This window comes from Ceratotherium simum, chromosome 35 (assembly GCF_057802395.1).
Source record: "Ceratotherium simum simum isolate JZ-2026a chromosome 35, ASM5780239v1, whole genome shotgun sequence".
NCBI lineage: Eukaryota > Metazoa > Chordata > Mammalia > Perissodactyla > Rhinocerotidae > Ceratotherium > Ceratotherium simum.
The window spans coordinates 15,750,594-15,773,255 of NC_141934.1; the positions used below are offsets into that span (position 1 = coordinate 15,750,594).

Genomic DNA, 22,662 nt, shown 5'->3' on the forward strand with positions numbered 1-22,662 from the left:
TGTCATAGCTGCACATCCTTCTACTTGCTGTATGTGGGACGCGGCCTCAGCATGGCTGGAGAAGCGGTGCGTCAGTGCACGCCCAGGATCTGAACCCGGGCCGCCAGCAGCGGAGCCCATGCACTTAACCGCTAAGCCACGGGGCCGGCCCTAGTCTTGATTTTAAAGTATTGAAAATAAATTTTTTTATTCACTCACTGAAGTAGTTACAAATGCCACCAGTTTTTACACAGCTCATCTTACAGCAGCATAATACTCTCTAGTTAACAGAGATGGCAAGAAAGGCTGTAGGCCAACATCCCCACAAAGCAAGTTAGCTGGCAGCACAAGATGAGGCACCCCTGGTCTTTCATCTGTGAAATGTGGCATCTATCTCAAGAAAGGGCAAGATATCTGTTTTGGTAATGGTTCTTCGAAGTGTTACAAAATTTTAAAAACAGAATCAAATTTGCAGAATCTCTGAAAAAGTAAACATTTTATAAACCACCTGTCCAGCTAGGCTAGAAGTTCATTTTCAGTTCTAAAAACTATATAACAGCATTGGATTACTGTTCTGGACTCCCATGAGGAGCAATGGAGAAGACGCAATCAGAGTCAAAACATTACCTGCTTTTCTGCTGATTATGTTTACTCACTGAATACAGAAATTTTATTTTTCAAGGCAACAATATTTAGGAACTGGAACTATGGGTTTACCAGCATCGGTAACAAAAGAGTACGTAGTTTGTTGCCGAATTTTTTATCTCTGCCAGTAATCTCCAACCTTCCTACTACTTGCAACCCATTTGCTAGGTCAAAATTTGGAGGCCCCACCTCACAACAGGCAGGGGTAGCTCATTTAACCCTGTTTCCATCACTCCAACACAACACACTAAGCTGTCTGCAATGTCCGAGGGAATCCAGATTTCAATGTCAAAAAAAAAACTGGTTGCCATTGTACTAAGTCAAATCTAGCAGCAGTAACATCTACTCCCACAGTCATTCATCTGAATCTTGGGCCTTGCAATCCCTCAAATTTAGACTTAATAAGCGAGAACCTTAGGCTCTCTCCTTTGAAAAAGATAATCAGAACTAAACACAGTTGTAACTAACACAACCAACCTGAAGACTCCTGAATCAGGCATGGCTCTTTCTGGGTAAATAATTAAGAACAGGCTCAAATAATCAAGACACGAATCTACCAATAAAAACACCCATATGCTGAAAGAACAAGCAATTACCACCCTAATGTGTTTAACCTACTAATTAGCAATAGTACCAATCTGGAAAAAGCTGCAAATGCTGTCTTCACACAAGAGAGCTCCTAGATGCAATGCCCCTTTTCTGTTCTAGCGGAAATGATCCTCTCAACAAGTCATTTTCAATTTTTTTAGCACACCCTTGATAAAACAAACAGAAACTGCTAAAAGTGGATCCCAAACCTTTGGATTCCTTTTACTCAGTCACTCTGAAGTTAACGGGCATCCAAAACAGTAACACCCAGCAAATATCAACTACAAAATATACCAATAACATGGCAATCCACGGAAGGAGGTTTTTATTTCTGATTGACTACCCATCCTTGAAAATGTATGAAAACCAATCTTCACGGTAACCTGTAACCAGTGCAAGGCCTTGGCAATGTCACTAAACTTCTGATCCTCAGTTTCCTCATCTGTCAAATAAAGAATAACTACCACTACTTCAGGCACCGAGTGGGAATGAGATCAGAGGAGCTCCCATATGTGAACGTCCTTTAGAAATTTAAATTACTGTTATTTGGTTGGGAAATCATCTTGTTTTCATAACTTCTTTCAAGGACAGGCTGACTAAAAACTGCCGTGTCCTTTTTCTACAACAACGCAACACCTGTAAATGAAGCAGATTTTAAGAAGAAAAAAGTAACTCAGCCCCCACCCCAAAAGGAACAAAAGCTCCCTCAGCAATTAAAGCTACTTGTGATGAGCAGCTGTTGTCGTTCACTGTAAAGTGTCCTAGAAACAAAGATGGCTATGCATCACCCACCAGAGGCAGAGCGACTGTGACACTAACGGCCACTACTTTAAAGCTTTTAGCCCTGAGAAAGAAACCTGGGAGAAATTTGCTTCAAGAAGTGTACCAGATGCAGAGCTGCTAATCCCAAATGAGCTGTTTAAAGAACAGGGATCTGTTTACTCTTCAGAGGAAAATTAGTCCTTTCAGGGAAGATTAGCTCCAGCTAGTACGCATGCTATATTCTTTGTGTGTGGATGAGACATTAAGAGGCAGACTGAAGAATACAGTTCTAAACAGGCAGGAAACAGACAAAGCACCTGTTTGCATCAACTTCCTCCTACACATATCACCTCACAGACATCAACTCAGAAGAGTCGCTCCTCTAGGAGCTGAGAGTGTGGGGGGTGGATGAGGAGGAGATGGGGAATCACAGAGGGTAGAACTCGGGAGGGGGGAGCGGGCACTCATCTGAATACAGCTTCAGTCACTCGGAATGAGTAAATTCTTGGGTGAAAACCACACAAAAGGTACTAGGACGGAGTCTCAGGTACTGAGAGAGCTCAGAGGCTATGGGAAGTTTACTCAAAATTTCACCTCAATACAATAAAATTCTCACTGCTCTACTTATGTGAAACTAATAGAGATGTTTAAAGGGTAGTTCAAACTTAACAGTACAAAAACAATTATTTGATTTTACATCTCAACCTACCCCTTCTCTAGTCTTTGGTCTCTCAAGTTACTCATGTCACTATTCCTCCAGTAGCTTGAGACAAAAATCTAGGCATCATTTTTGACCATTCTTTCCTTAACTCCCTTTCTCATATCCATCCATTCCATTAACAAGTCTTGTTGGTTCTACATCAAAACACACATCCAATCTAACCCTTCTCACCACCTCCATAGTCAAAGCTACCATCAACTCTCCCCTTGGAGAGTCACTTCTTCACTGATCTCCATGCTCCCATAATCCATTCTCCTACAGCAGCTAGAGTAATCTTTTAAAAACAGTTATAAATCAGGTCATGATGCTCCCCTGCCAAAAACACATAACTGGCTTCACAGCACACTGAATAGAATCCCAAATCTCTGTATCATGGCTGGAAAGGCCCTACATAATCTGGCCGCTGATTACCTCTCTGATCTCATCTCCTATACTCTTCCCAACGTGACTACACCCCAATGACATCAACCTGCTTTACATTCATTCCTAGGCTTTTAAATACTGTTCTCTCTTTGCCTGGAACACTCGCTCCTTTTTATCTATCACGTGCCTCCTGAAACCTCACCTCTTCAAAAGTTCCTTCCTGACAATTCTATTAAAAATTGAGTTGTCCCCATAGCTACCACTTTCTCCCCCTTACCTGGCATTACTTTATTCCTACCACTATCACCACCTGATTTGTATTTCTTATCTATTTCCTTCTATACTGTCAACCTCCTACATTATTTTAGGACAGAGAATTTATCTTGTTCACTATAGTATCTCTGTTACCCAAAACAGTTCCTTCATACATAGTAGGTGTACATTATAAATACTTGTTGAATGAATGACTGATTTTTTCATTTTATTTCAAAATATAACATATATAAAGACAAATACAGGGGCCGGCCCAGTGGTGCAAGCAGTTAAGTGCACGCACTCCGCTGCGGCGGCCCAGGGTTCGCCGGTTCGGATCCCAGGCGCGCACCGACGCACTGCTTGTCAGGCCATGCTGTGGCGGTGTCCCATATAAAGTGGAAGAAGATGGGCATGGATGTTAGCCCAGGGACAGTCTTCCTCAGCAAAAAGAGGAAGGTTAGCAGATGTTAGCTCAGGGCTGATCATCCTCACAAAAAAAGACAAATACATAAAACACGTATGTACTGTTTAACAAATAATTGTAAAGCAAACACCCATGTAATTACCACCAAGGTCAAGAAGTATAACATCACAGAAGCCTCCTCCCCAAGCACCATTCCATGACAACAATCCCTCCAACCTCCCCACACACACTCCTCAGATAACCATTATCCCGACTTGTGTGAGGAAAACACCTCAGTTTTCTTTATAGTTTTAACTACTTATGCATGCAGAATGATAGGTTTTTCAGCCTTAATAAAGATAAACATTAGGGAGAGTAGACTATTAAAACATTTTTGGAGAGCAATAGGGTAATATCTATCAAAAATTTAAATGTACATACCTTTTGACCTAGACATCCCACTTCTAGGAATCCATTCTAGAGAAATGCTAACATAAGAGTGCAAAGATGTATGAACAAGGATGTTCACTGTAGCAGTGTCTGTTAACACTAAAACACTAACCAATGCACATGCTCTTCAACAGGAAACGCTACATCCACATGTACACGGAATACTATATACAACCATTAAAAATATGAGGGGCCGGTCCCGTGGCGTAGCAGGTTAAGTGCACGCGCTCCACTGCTGGCGGCCCGGGTTCGGATCCCAGGCGTGCACCGATGCACCGCTTGTCAGGCCATGCTGTGGCAGCGTCCCACATAAAGTGGAGGAAGATGGGCACAGATGTTAGCCCAGGGCCAGCCTTCCTCAGCAAAAAAAGAAGGATTGGCATGGATGTTAGCTCAGGGCTGATCTTCCTCACAAAAAAAAAAAAAAAAAGAAAAAAAGTCTAATATAAAGTGAAAAAAATTAACAAAACCATTTTGTTTAAAAGGAAAAAAACAGGGCCAGCCCGGTGGCTTAGTGGTTAAGTGTGCGCACTCCGCTACCGGCGGCCCGGGTTCGGATCCTGGGCGCGTACCGACGCACCACTTCTCCGGCCATGCTGAGGCCGCGTCCCACATACAGCAACTAGAAAGATGTGCAACTATGACATAGAGCTATCTACTGGGGCTTTGGGGAAAAAAAAAAGGAGGAGGATTGGCAATAGATGTTAGCTCAGAGCCAGTCTTCCTCAGCAAAAAGAGGAGGATTAGCACAGATGTTAGCTCAGGGCTGATCTCCCTCAAGGAAAAAAAAAAAAAGGAAAAAAACAAATAGAAAAATTATGCACGTGTGTGTATGATATATGGAAAAATACAAAAAAAATTAACACCAAACTGTCATTAGTATTTTCTTTGACAGAGGATCATTGGGGATTTTCACTATTTACATCAAACATTTCTGTATTGTCTGAATTTTATTTTACAATGAAATGAGTTCTTTCTGCCATTGGGAAAAACGATGTATATATATTTTTAATTTAAAAATCTATAAGTGGAAACTTAGGGCAGAGGCATAATTGGAATTCCTGAACATCTCGTAAGGGATATTCAGTAAGGCTTCGTTCCTTAAGAAGCCACTCCTATCCTAGCTAGATAAACCAAGTTTCACAAAAGAAGACTCCACTGGGAGCCAAGCTTTCATAGACATAGATATACAAACTGCCTGGCTTCACCTGAACTACAAGTGGATCTTTGTTCTTGATTTCAACCTCTCCACCACCAATCTTCAGACCGTTCCTCCAAGTATCTTGGCCTAAGTCCTTCTAGTTTGAAATGCAGGCTTTGATCTCTCCCGGCCTTGGACCTAGGCCTAACTTCCTGTTGAATTCTTTTATCCCCCTCCCTATCTGTGATTCTACAGTAACGACCTTTTTCGGCTTCACCCAGCCTTTTGAACGGCCCTTTTTGTATATTGCCCCAATTATAGCTTCTCCTATTGGCACAATTAGACAGTAATATGCAAAACCATAGTGACGAGGTACATGCCCAAGATTTAGGATGTGAGGAATCATGGAGAGGTTTGCTAGAGACACTTGCAGAGCTGCAATGAGGGGAAAAAAGACTAATAGGGAGGGCCCTGGGAAAATAAAAGCTAAAAGAATATAGCACTGTACCGAAACAAATAATAATAAGGGAAAAAATAATGGTTTTTAAGGTGAATTCTCAAGAGTTTTACATCCAGGGCTGCACATGGAGCAACCATACATCCTCGATGAGGCTCTGTTCAAAAGCAGGCACCTCCACTGCCGCCTTCTCCACACCACAGACCATTTCGGGTTGTAAGAATGGATAAGATGACAGAGTTGAAGACAAGGAGTTCTCTCATCCAGAGTATATGCTCCCAGGAAGAGGGAGGAAGCCATAACGATACCCAAATCCAAATAATGGCCAATCCTCCTATGAGACAAGAGAATTTTTTGGTAAAAGCTAAAATGCTTACTTCCATCTCCATCAGCAAGGTCAGAGGACTACAGGGCCAGTCACTCAGTAACTGACCAACCTGCAGATCCCTGGAGAAACAGCACAACATAAAACACTAGATCCCTAGGCAAGTGAGTCATCATTATCTACAGCTTGTCTGTCACAGCGTTGACATCCATGGTCCCTTTGACCACTGGTTTTCAAATAGCACATACACAGCATAAGAGTGAGTTTGAGAGTCAAGAGTGCTCTTCTTTAGAGGGCATGGAGGGGTTGTGTGTCCTTCAGGAACTTACAGTTCTAAACATTTCTTTATCAGGTACCTTAGTCATTTAACAAAAATAACAGCCAACAACCTTTGATTAAATGACTACTCTGCTAGATACCTGTTTAGAACAATAAACAAGCCAGATGTAGTCCCTGCTCTCAAAAAGTTTACAGTCTAACAGTATTCATCAAAGAACACTGTTCCCTCAACTCTTCTATGGCTGACTCTTCACCCCGCAGGTTTCACCTCAGATGTCATCTCTACAGAAAAGCCTTTCCTACCTACTCCTTCTAAAGTCACTCTCTTTTTTTCTGGTCATTTGCCATCACAACACCCTTAATAGTACCTACTACAATCTATAATTATCTTGTGGATTTGTTTAGTTATTTATTTATCTCTTCCTACTAGCCTCACACAACAGAGGTCTTGTGTTCCCCACTATATCCCCTGTGCTTTGCTCAATAAATATTTGCTGAATGTTGAATTAAAGAAGATCTAGGGGCCGACCCAATGGCTTAGCCATTAAGTGCATGCGCTCTGCTACTGGCAGGCCGGGGTTCGGATCCCGTGCGTGCATTGACACACCGCTTCTCCGGCCATGCTGAGGCCGAGTCCCACATACAGCAACTAGAAGGATGTGCAACTATGACATACAACTATCTACTGGGGCTTTGGGAGAAAAAAAAAGGAGGAGGATTGGCAATAGATGTTAGCTCAGAGCCGGTCTTCCTCAGCAAAAAGAGGAGGGTTAGCATGGATGTTAGTTCAGCGCTGATCTTCCTCACAAAAAAAAAAAAAACAAAGAAAAAAAAGAAAAGAAGATCTAAAAAAATAATACAGGTTACACTATTTTACTCAAAAGAATAGAAGGCCAGTTAGTCATTCAAGGAGAGTGATGAGAGAGGTCGATCTGGGACTTTTTCAAAGAATAAAACTAAGGGTTCTAAATCTCTCTCCATTGGGCATGGCAACTCTTGGTCATATGGTTGTAAACGTGTGTATCTTCAGTGTGTAAATATGTTATTGAGTATATGGAACCCCCCAAGGAAAGTGGCACCACTGTGAGCACCTCCCACAGACAGCACGAAGAGCAAAGAGTTGGACCTGCTGGCAAAAAACACCTCAAAATGGTTCTTGTTTTGGGTTGAACTGTGTCCCCAAAACAAATTCAAATCTTGAAGTCCAAATCCCAGTACCTCAGAATGTGACCTTATTTGGAAATAGTGTCTTTAGAGAGGTAATTAAATTAAAAAGAGATCATTAGGGTGGGCTCTAATCCAATATGACTGGTGTTCTTACAAGGAGAGGAAATTTGGAAACAGAGACAGATACACATGGAGAGAAGACAGCGCGGAGAGACATAGGAGAGGATAGTCACGTACAAGCCAAGAAGAGAGACCTAGAACGGTTTCCTCCTTCACAGCCATCAGAAGGAACCAACTCTTATGACACCTTGATTTTAGACTTGCAGCCTCCCAAACTGTCAGACAATAACTTTCCGTTGTTTAAACCACTCACAATCTGTCATACTTTGTTGTGGTAGCCCTAGCAAACTAATGCAGTTTTTTATAACCTCTTAAAAATTTTATTTTAAGTTATCCTAGCTCTTCACTTAACTTTAAATGTTAGGATTTTTTTTTCCTTAAAAAATCCATACAGCTTCAGAAATCTGTGGACAAATAAACAGTGCTGAGACAGTAATCCATATAGAAAACAACTGGATCCCTATATCATACTAAAAAATAAGTTCTAGATAGATTAAAGATCTAAATGTAAAAAATAATCTTAAGTTTTTGTAATTAATATGGGAAAATATCTATGTCTTAAAGGACAGGATTAAGCAAAACACGAACAAATCATAAAGGAAATGATTAATAAATCTGACTTCATTAAAAGTGTACACTTCTGTTGAATAAAAGACTCCATAAACAAAGTGAAAATATAATAGTATCAAGAATGTGTAAATGTGTACATACTAATAAGAAAATAGGTGAAGGATATAAACAGGCAATCAACAGTAAACATAAAAATAAAAGATGTTCGACCTCACTCGTAATTCATTAAAAGAAAATTAAAACGATAAAATTTTCATTTCACATATATGAGACTGATTAAAAATTTAAAAGTCTGACAATAACCAAGTGTTGGTGAGGATGTGAAGAATCACACACATTGTCTCTCACACACACTGCTGGTTAAGAACGTAAACTTGCTTAACCATTTTTGAGAGTAATTCGGCAATATCTCATGAAGCTGAAGATATGTTTACTCTTGGACCCAGCAATTCCACTCCTAGGTTTATCCTCAGAGTAATGTAAATACATGTGCACAAGAAGAAAAGGTACAAGAATATTCACCACAGGAAAGTCTGTAATAGCGAAAACTTAGAAACAAATGTTTATCAACAAAACAACGAATAAATAATGAAATACTAAACAATAGTTAAAACAAATGAACTGGAACTACATTTACTAATATGGGTCAATCCCAAAAACATAACATTGAGCCAAAAGGATGAGTTACAGAATGATATGTACATGAAGCTGCCACTTATTAAATGTTTGAAACATGGAAAAAATTAAATTATTATAGCTAATGGATAGATAGATATATATATAATGCAGATATACTATACATATACATATGTATGTATAGTGTAAGTATAAAAACATGAATGGGGGGGCCGGCCCTGTGGCGTAGTGGTTAAGTGCGCGTGCTCCACTGCTGGTGGCCTGGGGTTCGGATCCCGGGCGCACACCGACACACCGCTTCTCAGGCCAAGCTGTGGCAGCATCCCATATAAAGTGGAGGAAGATGGGCACGGATGTTAGCTCAGGGCCAGTCTTCCTCAGCAAAAAGAGGTGGATTGGCATGGATGTTAGCTCAGGGCTGATCTTCCTCACCAAAAAAAAAAAAAAAAAACAAGAATGGGAAGAAAGATGACTCTGGAAAAGTGGAGAGGAATGAGGTGAGAGCCTCAAATGTAGCAATAATGTTTTCTCTCTTTAAAAAATCTGAATATGACAAAACGTTAAGATTTTACAAAGCTAGATTTATATTTTTCTCTGCAGTTTTCTGTGTGCTTGAAATATCTCATGATGTTTTAAGTGGACAAAGCAAAAATCTACATAATAATCCATTCAAAGATCACTGAGACTGTATACATTCAGTCCTGCAGGGAACTGAAGCCCTGACCCCTACTAAGAAAATGAGATTAGGACCAAGCACATGGTTCTGCTATTCATGGGATGAGGAGTGAGGGAAGGAGGGGGAAAACAGGTGTGACTGATACATCATGTATAAAACTTCAGGGAAAAAGTGTAAGAAAATTTCCTAGCCCAGCTGCTACAAACTCTAGAGCTATGCCTTTTGGGGAAGGAAAACCTTAGAAGTCCATAAGCAATTTTAAATATCACTTTTTTGGAAGAAATTGTTCTTCACATTCTTTGGTCAACAGGTGCTCAAGTCTGACCTTAGTGTTTGCAAGAATGTTTGAACAGTGTTTTATTAGTACAAACTGTGAAAATGCCTTCTTTTAACTCTTATTGTAGTTTCTAACACTACTGCAATTCATTTTGTGTATGTGTGTGTGTGTGTGTGTGTGTGTGTGTGTGACGAAGATTAGCCCTGAGCTAACATCTGTTGCCTATCCTCCTCTTTTTGCTGAGGAAGATTGGCCCTGAGCTAACAGCTGTGCCCATCGTCCTCTTTTTTTTTTTTTTTTTTTATGTGGGACGCCTGCCACAGCATGGCTTGATAGGTGGTGTGTAGGTCCGCGCCCAGGATCCGAACCTGCACCTGTGAACTCTGGACCACGGAAGTAGAGCACGCGAACTTAACTGCTATGCCACCAGGCTGGGCCCTGAGATTCACTCTTAAAATAGTATCTTATTTTAACTGCTTCTGAGGACTGAAAAGGCTAAAGAAGCTTATTACTGACATTATTATTATTATGAACAAGACTGTTTCTACATGGTTCAAATCACTGCTTTGGCTTGCTGCTGTACACACAGGCTAGAAATTTCCACAGTGCCTAAATTGTGTTACAACCTGTGGCAGGTTAAATCAGTGAATAATCAATTCAGGACTCTTTCATATTGATCAGCACTCTGATAAATTTTCTGCTGTTTGGGAGAAAATCATCTAGGGGCTCTGGAGGTGTCAGCTGTAATACCAGTGAAAAGTACTGTATTATGTATCAGAAGGATCCTCACAAAACCTCCATTTTAAGCTTTGAATGCAGGTACTCTCCTTAGGCAACAAAATGGCCCATGTCTCTCTCCTCCTCTTTCTAAAAGCAAGGCCCAGTGTATTGTTTCCACTTTTGATATAGTTAGGATGATCAGTGTCTAACATGTCCTACTAAACCCCACTGTCAATGACACTGCGGTGTTACTTTCTAATTTAGAACATGAATTACACTTTCTCAAAATATGTCAGCCTGAGTTTCACAAAATGAGACTCACAAAATCTTAAAAGCTAGAAGAGAATTTAGAAGGCATTTTGTCCAAATGAGCAAATAAACTGGGATAAGGGTATCCCCAGGGCACATGCAGCAGTGTCCAGGGGATACCAGGTGCCATAGAATAAACCTGACAACTCCTAGGAGGGTCAATTTTACACAAATATTTTTGAATAGAGATTTAGCTACTAAACAAAACATTTTTATATGTTGATATGTGCTGGGGACACTTCACATTCTTTGGCTCTCAAGTTAGAGAATCAACGTTTGACTAGATGTGGAAGTCCCATTTACATGATGAGGACGTGATAATTATAATGATGGCTACCATTTATTGAGCACTTACTATATGCTAGACATTGTTAGAGCTTTACATACATTATCTCATCCAGTCCTCATAACATTATCAGATAATAGTAATAATATAATTGTTTCCATTATACAGAGGGTGTTAAAAAGGTGAAAAAACTTTTCCATGGTCACCGAGCTTGTCAATAGCAGAGTTGGTGTCTGGTCCCAAGGGTGTCTGGCTCCAAAGCCTGTGATCTTAATTGCTGTCTCAGAAATTTGAAATTGAGGCACAGGAACTCTAATCAGTCTTGAATTGGAAGATCCTTAACCAAGTCACGTATTGTTCTGTCCCTCAGGTCTTCCCAGCTATAAAATTAGAACAATATCTATCCCTTCCTTCATCATAATGAGGATCCAGAAGCTCATGGGATACATATGCTTGTAGCATCCTATTTTAGAGCCGAAAACAACCTTGGTCACACAAAAACTTGTAAATGAATGCTTCTGGCAGTCTTATTTATAATAGCCCAAAAGTGGAAACGACCAAAATGTCCATCAACGATGAATGGATAAACAAAATGTGTTATATCCATACAATGAAATATTCTTCAGCCGTAATAATGAATGAACTATTGATATATGCTACAATGTGGATGAACTTTGGAAACATTATGCTAAGAGAAAGAGGCCAGTCACAAAGAGTCACATATGTATGATTCCATTTATATGAAATGTTCAGAACAGGCAAATCCATAGAGACAGAAAGTAGATTAGTGGTTGCCGGGGGTCAGAAGGAATGCAAGTGACTGCTAATGGGTACAGGGTTTCTTTTTCTGGGGCAGTGAAATGTTCTATAGCTAGGTAGTGGTGAAGGTTGCACAACTCGGTGAATATACTAAAAACTACTGAATTGCACACTTTTAAAAAGTAAATGTGGCGGCTGGCCCAGTGGTGTAGTGGTTAAGTTTGCGCGCTCCACTTTGGCAGCCCAGGATTCGTGGGTTCAGACGCCAGGCGTGGACCTATGCACTGTTCATCAAGTCATGCTGGTGATGTCCCATATACAAAATAGAGGAAGACTGGTACAGATGTTAACTCAGGGCCAATCTTCCTCACCAAAAAAAAAAAAAAAAGCGCTCTTTCCCCCCTGCCAAAATAACCAAAAAAAAAATAAATGTGAATTATATCTCAGTAGATCTGTTATTAAAAAAAAAAGAACCTTGGACACCATGAAGCAAAGGAAATACATTTTAAAATACTTTGGACAAAAGCATTAAAGAAATATTGTACTACATTTTAGATATTACACATTTCATGCTTATAAAACATGCTATATACATTGTAAGAAAAGCATCATCTTCTACTATCTCTGCTGGTTGTTAGTTTGTCCTAGGAGAATCTTAATTCACTTCAAAGTATTCAACTCCTCTAGTTCATGAATATCCAGTTAACAAAATGCAATCTAAACTGGCTACTGATGGAAACCCCAGGGGCTTGTCCTGTTTAAAAAGAGAAAGGGAAAAAAAGCCACAAAACTCACTAAGGGCCTACATTCAAGGCCAGAGAGGATAACAAGAATCTAGATCTAGTGGCAATGTTATCCTCCTATATTCTTTTGGGAGCATCATATCAGGATTTTCTACAGAGAAATCAGGCAAAGGAACCTCAACTATAAAGACATTGCTTTAGTAAAATAACCATCCCCCAACAAACCCTTACCTTCACATACTGCTTAACATAAACATGTTATTTCATTTTCATTTCAACAGTACGCGCATGAGGTACCAATTTTTACCCCTATTTTAAAGACAAGGAAAGTGAGGCACAAACAAGGTCACCCAGTTAATGAGAGGCAGAGTCAAGATTCAACATGCATCTAAATTCCAAGCTCTGTGCTCTCTTGCTGTGTCATGCTAATATTTGCTTTCTCCCTTCCTCACTCTTGGCCACCTATCTTTCACCAGATCAGAAAGCAGAGTTGAGTCTGCTTCTGCCCACGTTACATCGTAACATAAACTTAGTCCCCAAGAAATAATTTCCCCTTTAATTGTTTTGTTTTGTCCTAGTCCTTTCATAAGTCTCCATAAGAAACGCTTGCTCAGAATAAGTATTAAATAAATGTTTTTCAACAAATCAATCTATCTGGCCAGGCCTATCTGGTTAGTTTAATCTTTCATGAATAATGAATGAAGACTCAAAAACCTTTACAAGAATAGAGATTCCCTTCCTAGTTGCTGAAAAAGGTTTTAGAATTGAGTCAAAATGCTGTTACTGAGCTAGCCCTGGAAATGACTTCTTGAAGAACTGTCCAACTCTTCCTTTCCAGCCAATCAAAGGGCAATTTGATTCCCTAGATGGGAAGCCTGCAGACAAGATCTTTAGCTTTACCTGTCACCTGAATTCTCACCTTTCACGTACATTCTGATATTTCCAGCAACTAGCTATTTTCCAGGTTATTAGGCATCTTTTTCTTTCTCTTTCTCTGTTTCCTTCTTTCCTTCCTGCCTTCTTCCCTTCCTCCCTCCCCTTCTCCCCCACTTTTCCCTTGGTCTTTACCTCTCCCCCCCCTTCTATTCTCTCCTTCTTCCTCTGCCTTTCTCTAGTGGTAGCATTTACTTCACACTTCCTTGTGAGGCATGAAGGTTTTGACCAGTCTCAGAGAACCCATGGGAAGCAACTATGACACAAACTAGTGAAACAACTTCATACAGTGTTACCCATCGAATTAGTGAAGCACCAAGAATTTACCATACACTGCTCTAGCTAAGCCTTTCCCAAAGACCTAAGCACGGAACACTGACCTGGCAGACAAGGGCAGTGCTCTCATTTGTGCTTAGGGATGAGATCAGAGCAGAAGTTCTTTTTTCCTCTGGTAACTGAAGAGTTAGCAGTTTTACTTTCAACACATAAGAAGGATTGAGGTATAATAGTAAATCCAGCTCTTAATTTTCAAAAGTAGGTGGATTTAGAGACCAGGGCATTAACAACATTCCTGCATTTGTTAAAAAGGTACGTTCTGTATTTAAATTAGATTTCCACCTATTCAGTCCTCAAACTCCTTTTTTGCAATCATTTTATAGTCTTGACCTTGGTTAATTAATTACTACTTCCATGACACCACTCTATAAAGGTACAAGTAAAGAATTTTTACTTAACGTAGAAATAAAGAAAACACATTTTAAACACAGATATACATACCTCCTTTCATATTTAAATAATATTAAGGAATGTACATCCACAAATGTAACATCAATGAAAATCATTTTCTCTAGAAATTTTCCCTAAGCTTTTCAGTTTAAAGACGGTACCATTTAATATTTGAACTAAATGCATTAACATAATTCTACCAATGACAGACTTTCTCTAGGTAAGGAATAGACTTTTAGAGCTATAAAGAATGTCAGAAATCAGTAAGCACAACTCTTTCATTTTAAATATGAGAAAATTCCCAAGTTAAGTGATTATCAAAATCTCATAGCTGACTAATGACAGGCAAGAAGCTTGGCTCCTGACTCCTGGTTTGGCACAGCTAAAGTTCTTGCAGGTGAAAAATACTTAACTTGTTGATATCAACACCAAAGACAACAAAAAAATCACAACTACTCTTACCATATATATGACTGACATTACACAGAAGCTCCGCTTCAACTTTTAGTATCTTACACCATAAATTCTTAACTTGTGACTCACCCTGCTAAGTTGATCCAATAACCTTTGGTTCTGTTCTGATAATTCCTGGACAGCCCGTGTTTTTTCTCGATCTGCTTCCCGTAGATGAACTTGCTGCCTCTCCAGCTCATCCTGAAGCTGTTTCACATCACTCTCCAGCTCTGAGACGCGCCCTTCCCACTCCCCTTCTCGGTTCTCAAATCGTCTCCTTAGTTCGTGTTTTTCTTGTTCTAAGTGCTGGGTGAAAAGTGAAGAGGATTTAAAAACTGTTAAAAATTCCACAGCCTTTCATTTTTTTCTCTTTTCACGCTCTCCTAACTTTTCTTTTTCCCAGTCACTCAGCACAATAAAACATGCTGCCACATAGGAAAAGTTGCCCCCTTCACAGCTACAAAAACATTCCCTTCTTTCAGAGCAGGGAAGGAGTTGGTTTTAAAAGGAGAATGCCATTCCTACTGAAAGCAATTAATGTTACTGTGTTTATTCTTGTCCTTGGACAGGGGGTTCTAGAGTTAGGAATTCACTTGAAATTGAGCAAGTCATCCATTAATTGGTGAATTACACATTTAAACAACTTAAAATGAGTTCTTAAGAAGGCTTCTTTTGCAATCATCTATTGTGCCTCGCATAAGACCAAGCACTTAGAATCACAGAATTTTCCGAGACAGAAAGAACTCCAGAGATCCTTCAGATTAGCCATCTTTTCTTACAAATGAGGCAACAGAAAATAAGAGGTTAAGTAACAAGCTCAAGGTCAATATTAGTAAATGGCAGAGCTGGGATTTGTGTCTAAGTCATCTGACTCTGTTTAGTGCTCTAAATCACAACTCAATAAATATTTGTCACTATATATAGCACTGTATTTCAAAATCATTAAGGCAGGTTCAGGCCTACTTTAAATCATGGCCTATTAGCCTTGCATAGTTATTTCTGATCCATTCATTCATTCCTCAGTGCCTACCATGGGGCCAGCCACTGCGCCGGGGGACATGATGCGCAAAAGAGACATGGCCCTTGCCTTTATGAAGTTTTCATTCTAGTGGGAGTGGCTGAAATAAGTTGTGTGACAAATGGTATGCAGGAAAAGTACAGATGGTTTGAAGCAGCAGCTCAACAGAAAAGAATTCTTTTGAACTGAAGAAAGTAAGAACATCTTTTTGTTTCTGTGAGGTAAGCACGGATGTCTCTTTTTCAGAGGCAAGTATGTTCTCGTACTTAAAAAGCAAAGTATACACAAAAAAGCCAAGTTTATACCTCAAGGAGTATATGAAATATAAGTTCAAGAAATGGTCCTCAACATGTGGTGCTCTCAGAAAAGCTCTGGTATAATTGTTCAAAATATACTCACCTAGACCCTAATTTCAAAGACTGTGATTCAGTTAAGAATGGGTGGGGCCTAGGCATGCATCCATCTATCTGTCTGTCTGTCTGTCTATCTGTCCATCCATCCATCCATCTATCTTGGTTCTACAGGAAATTATGATGCACTGAAGGTTGATATCAAGCACTGAGATTGTTTCAACAAGCTAAGATAAGCATGTGAATCTTCTCCTTTATAGTACTCAGTCATCTCTTCACCTTGGGAAGCTATGTTCTTACTCTATCCAAGTTCTCACTTTTCAAAAATTTTTTCAAAAGCCTTAAGGGCCAGTGCATAGTTATACAAGAAAATCAGTCCCATTACTTCATATCTGAGATGTTTCTAAAAAAGAGATTATCCCATTTCATCTTGCCATCTTATTCCTCCTACTTTGCTCTGAGTGACTTGTGAATTTGCTCTGAGTGACTTCTGAATGTTTCTGAATGTTGAATTTACCCCCCAAAAATGAAAATATACCACAACAGAGCAGTCCAAATAATGTGGCAAAACATAAAAACAGTGATCCAAAATTAAAATTCTGAGCACATTACCAAAGGTGGTTTTCACTGAAATAAATGTACAGCTCCCCAAGTTGACCACTTTAAGGGAATAACTCATTTGGATATAGCCACTCTAGTATATTTGTTGAAAAAGTCACATTATAGTTATACTTTATACAGACTCAGTTTGGAGCATGTGGGAAAAGGAATGACAAGAGAGGGAATTCGACTCACGAGCATGAGAATTTTCTGCTCTATACTTTCTTCATATTGCTAAACTCCCCAAAATGAGAATGTTTTAGTCACTGTAGAAGCTTCAGAAAGATGAAATACAGAAACAAATGCTAATTGCAATCCTAAAATTGTGATACTTGGTTTTACTGACTTTTTCCAAAATGAAAAAGATTGAGCAGAAGGCAACAGCAAGAATTCAGTAATCACAGTGTTACTGAGAGGCCAGATAAATTAGGCTATGTTCTAAAAGAACAGAGAGACTTAAAAATATTCAGCAAACAGCTGTTAGTGAACAGCCCAACCAAGCAACTAAAACAATCCCATCCACTTGCGGGGGGGGGGGGGGGGGGGGTGTTGAGGACAGGTGGTGCTGATCAGTCTATTCTGTCCTTATACTTCCTTGGACATGTGACAATTAGGACAATCCTAATTCACGCGTCCCAGCACTTTGAAAAAAAAAATGAAGACTTTCCAACGAACATTCAGAATTTAGCCTTTTGTCTACACTGAGAAAAGAAAGGTTTCTCCTAGAATTATATTTTCAATTAAGTGCTAAATTAACCAGTAAACTCTAGGCAGAATATCAGGAAGTGTGGAGGTCAGGCTCTGCCCATGCTATTCCTTGTTTCTCAGGGTTATATGTTATTTTAAAGTTAATATCTACACCTGAAACTAATATAATGTTATCCGGCAATTATACCTTAATAAAAAAAAAGTTAATATCAAAACTGTCAAGGTCATCAAAAAGAAGGAAAATCTAAGTAACTGTCACAGCAAAGAGGAGACTAAGAAGATATGAAAACTAAATGTAATGTGGTATCCTGGATGGGATCCTAGAACAGAAAAAGACATTAGGTAAAGGCTAAGGAAATCTGAATAAACTAAGGACTTTAGTTAATAATAATTGTATCAATATTGGTTCCCTAATTATGGCAAGTGTACCACATTAATGTAAGATGTTAATAACAGAGGAAACGGTGCAGGGCATATGGAAACTCTCTGTGCCATCTTTCAACTTTTCTGTAAATCTAAAACCATTCTAAAAAAATAAAGTTTATTTAAAACTCTGAAAACACAAAAGTTAATATCATTAGCCTACCTAAAATTGGTTGTTAAAAGTATAGATTTCTGCAAAGAACCAAAAAGCAACACCATTCTCATAAATCCAGCATACAGTTCTGGAAAAATACAAAGAAAAAGCACTATTTTTTAAGTGGACTGAGCACTGAATGCATATAAGGACTTCTGGGTTTGTTTCCCTAAATCTACTAGTGACTCCCACCATGTAATCATTTTCATCTTACTTGTTCTGCCCTCTTCAAAAAATGGTACCAGAATCATGAGAATTGGCCTACGAAAGGGGGAAGAAAATGTAATTGAAGAAAAAGACTATCTCTGCAGTAAGAGATAATTCACTCTTAGCTGGAATGGGAAAAAAGGGGATCCTGTACATTAAAAACAATGATTTTTAAAACTAAATAAATATTTAATCTCTAAAGAAAAAAGTGTATAAATGCAAGTTATTGTCTTATTTCATATTCTGGGGAAAAAACTAAGGACCTGGCTGGATATAAGTTTTAAAAGCAAAAGGGCTAACTGTAGATGCAGAAGAAATAAATTTTTTAAAATGTGTTTAGAACTTTAAGCATATAAAAATCTGATTCAGTGAATGAATAAAATACAACACAGTCAATTTAAGGGTGGAAAAAAATGACCAAAACCTTACAGTCTTTCAAATTAAACTGAATCTTCACTTTAGCCCTCTTCATTTTAAGAGATGTATAGCTACCAAACTTCTATGTTAACCTTTAAACCATTAAAGACTTTAAAGAGTGTGCCTTGAATGAGAAAGCAGTGTAAGATCAAGTACTTTATGTTTTAAACGATAAAACAAAATCTTGGGTTTGGCACACAGACCTGGCAAGATATTCAATATTAACTAATGAATAGGTAGAAATATAGATCTTGAAAATGGCTAATTGGTCCTGAAGTTAGACAGGTGCCAATTTTTTTTTTTTTTTTGTGAGGAAGATCAGCCCTGAGCTAACATCTGCCAATCCTCCTCTTTTTGCTGAGGAGGACCAGCCCTGGGCCAACATCCATGCCCATCTTCCTCCACTTTATATGGGACACCGCCACAGCATGGCTTGACAAGCAGTATGTCGGTGTGCGCCCGGGATCCGAACCGGCAAACCCTGAGCCACCACAGCGGAGCTCGAGCACTTAACCACTTGCGCCACCGGGCTGGCCCCAGAAAGGTGCCAATTTTGTAGTAGTAAGGAAGCAGATGGGACTAAAACAAAACCAGTCTCATTATTTAATAGTCAAACCAACATTCTCTCAGACTCCACTCATGCCTTTATCTTTCAAACCAACCTGTGAGAAAATGTGTTTGACTCCACTGTCTGACAGTTTGTGGAAAATTACAAACGCTTTTTAAAGTAAGGGCTGGTTCTCTACTCCTAAATGTTTAATTTAATTGAAAATATATCAGCGTGGCTGTGTTAAACTCGAGAAAGTATTTTGTCTAAACAGACATTCTAAAATCTAGGCTGCTTAAAAAATATATGGTGGGGGAGGGCTGGCCTCGTGGCTTAGCGGTTAAGTGCCCGAGCTCCGCTACTGGCGGCCCGGTTGGGATCCCGGGCCCGCACCCACGCACTGCTTCTCCCGCCATGCTGAGGCCGCGGCCCACATACAGCAACTAGAAGGATGTGCAGCTATGACATACAACTATCTTCTGGGGCTTTGGGGGAAAAATAAATAAATAAAAATGAAAAAATATATATATATGGTGGGGGAAATTCACTTGCAGGTATTAATTGAAATATCCCGTTAATCAGGTTTGGCACTCTAATAATAACACTAAAAGAATTAACAAGGAGCCAATGACATTATCTTTGTAAGATATTTTTAAATGTATGTTTAAAAAAAACCTAAAAATTTTTTATGATAATTTTTAAATACACCTAGAAGAAATAGTATAACTGAATCCCCCCATCACTCAGCTTCAATAATGATCAATACTTGGCTTTTTAAAAATAACCTTTAAAAAATGTTGCTTTTTTAATTGTGGTAAAGTATACATAAAATTTACCATCTTAACCATTTTTAAGTGTACAGTTCAGTAGTGTTAAGTATCTTCACACTGTTGGGCAACAAACCTCCAGAAATCAAAAATAAACTTTTAACACCAGAGTTCATGTGCTGACCTGCTGAGGTGTGAAGATTTAAAAAAATAAGAGCTTTAAACTATTTTATTATTGTCTATTAACTCAAGACAAAAAGTCAAAGGAAACTTACTCTTTTATAACACAAACTTTTTTGTTATAGAATTTTGAAATCTTTTTCCTCTGTTGAAGAAATGTATAAAGGCTCCACATGGAACCCAGGATGTGTGTAATTGCATACTCAGGATTATTCTGAAAGCTGTCACTAATCAAACTGACTGATATGATGTTCCTTTCAAGTTAGGTGTCTCTTCAATCATGTCCCTCACTGAAGGAATTTAAATCACACGTATAAATCTCTGCAGTTGTACTTCTATATAGAGTCGTGTAATCCAATCTCTTTTTGAAAAAAAAAAACCCTTTCATTTCAAGACCTCCACTTCAAATGAAAATTAAACAGTTCAATTCATTGGGTTGCTTTTTGGCAGTCTACCTATAGGTTTCACAAACCACTTTTCAAAGAGGTATCTCGGGAGTTCATCGACTGGCAGACCTAGTGAACAGGCCAACTGAACTACAGGGCACTCACTGGTTTCCTTTTTTCTCTCTGATTTACTTTTGATATGTTAGACTACAGACACACTTAACTCTTATTCTAGAAAAGTTTTTGAATCTACATTCTGACAGTTCAACCAGTAGCAGTGATATGGTATCAGACTAGGGTCAGTTTCAGATGTCATTCAGGACTGTACTATCCTCTTGTAACTAAGAATAAAAAGAACTGTTCGCAACCAAACTGGGTAACAATAGTAAACGCACAGGCAGAAAAGGATAAGCTCGTCTCCACTGCCATAGATACTCTCCTCTCCTTTTTAAAATCTCCCTAATTTTTAGATATGCAGCATTCCGTACTACTTTCAAGGCCCTTTCTAGTTAAGGGCAACAGAACAAACAGGGATAGCTCCAAAAGACTTTGGTCCAGAAAATTAGCAGAAATCTTACAATACTTTAAAGGGTATTTATAATAATAAAGTAACATGGTTCTCATAGGTTGCATTTGGCCATCCAGTTGCATGTGTGAGGCCCAGAACACAGAAAAGTACTGTTTAAATACACATGAATACTGGGGTCCAAATTAAATCCACTACCAATGGTCACATGCTGAGCCCAGGCTCGCCTGATTTCTGCAATGGAACCACATTTCCTAATCCCTGAGTATTTGAAGGCTACATAAAGCTCCTTTAGGGGCACTTGTTTCCCACAACTCTGAGCTCCCGGGAAGTTAAGACAAGGGCATCTGGAGGCCTTAACGACAGAACTGGAAAGCTCCAGGCTAACACCCTGATTAGAGATTAACCACTCCGAAAACCGGGAGTGTATTTTAAATGCTTTCCGACGTTCTCATTTCTCTGCGTGCACACAGCACCTCAATGCTGTATAAATTAGTCATACTGTAAGCTCTATTTTAGATGCTGTGTACAGTACATATATAGAACGGCCCACAGCGCTTGGAGGTGTGCATGGACCCATTTCCTGCGAGCAGGGTGAGAAAGTCAGGTGGGTTCAATGGATGCCTTGGTCTGATAATCCGAAACCCTCCATCCTACCCCCCTTCCTAGGCGGTTTTCTGTGAGGGAGGGTGAGCAAAGAAGGAAGGGGTGGGGCGAGTGGCTCCCGAAGCTGCCCAGGGCCGGGCGGGGGGTGCCTGGGTTCCCTCTGCTTCCTACCCATCCCAGAAGGGACGTCCTCACCTCCAGCTTATCCGTCAGCTCCTTGTGCATCTGCTCGTACTGCCGGCTCATGTCCTGGTTCCTCTCGAGCAGCGCCTTGCCCAGCCGGGCCGCCAACACCAGATCCTTCTCCTTCTGCCGAATCACGGACAGCAGCTCGGGATCCTGGGCGGGCGGCGGCTGCGGTCCGGCCCCCTCGGCCGGAGGCCCGAGATCGGCCTGAGGATGCTCCCCGGGGTCGGACGGCCGTTCCCCGGCCGCCAGCAGCGCCAGCTCCTCCTCTAACGCCAGTTCCAGCTCCCCGGGGCCCCCGGTGAAGGAGATGAGGGCGGCGGCGGCGGCGGCGGCGGCCGGACTCCCGACTGCGTCCGCGGCCGCGGCGGGCAGCTCCATGCAGCAGGCGCTGTCCGGCTCGACGGGTGCTGAAGCGCGGCCGGCCAAGCCCAGGCAGAAGGCGGACATGGCCCGCGCGCGCGGAGCCCGCAGCGGTGCGGCCCGGCCGGCGCGCGCCAGGCTGCAGGGGAGGGCCCCGCCGCGCCGCCCCGCGCCCCGCGCCTCGCCTCGCGCCGCGGCACGCGCCCCCGGGTCCCCTGAGCCCTGGGCGCGGCGCGCGCCGGCCCGCCCCTCCCCCGCGCCGCGGCACGCGCCCCCGCCCCCGCCCCCGCCCAGCTGCTCGGCGCGCGCTGGGGAGGAGGAGGGGGTGGCAGAGGGAAGGCGGAGGAAGGGAAGGCTGAGGGGCCGCGAAGCGGGAGGAGAGGCGGCGAGGGGGAACGCCGCCGCCGGGTTTTCAGCCGCCCTGTTGCTGCTGCTGCCGCTGCCGCCGCCGGCCCGGCAGCGCCTCACGGGGCGGGCTGCG

The 22,662-nt window shown here is 40.8% G+C and overlaps 1 protein-coding gene across 5 annotated transcripts in view; it reads right to left on the minus strand.

The window, feature by feature from the left end:
- Window positions 1–22,305, minus strand: part of BICDL1 (BICD family like cargo adaptor 1) — a 95,637-nt gene extending 73,332 nt beyond the window's left edge. Inside the window, exons 1-2 of one of the 5 annotated variants that reach the window (XM_087424118.1) lie at window positions 21,828–22,298; window positions 14,834–15,049 (exon numbers count right to left, since the gene is read on the minus strand). In XM_087424118.1, coding sequence (XP_087280244.1) covers window positions 14,834–15,049; window positions 21,828–22,268 — 657 coding nt within the window. In that variant the 5' untranslated portion in view covers window positions 22,269–22,298. Of the gene's footprint in view, window positions 1–14,833; window positions 15,050–21,827 lie in introns of all 5 variants that reach the window. The other 4 variants (XM_087424121.1, XM_087424120.1, XM_087424117.1 and 1 more) reach the window with 4 other exon arrangements.
- Between the last annotated feature and the right edge of the window lie 357 nt (window positions 22,306–22,662).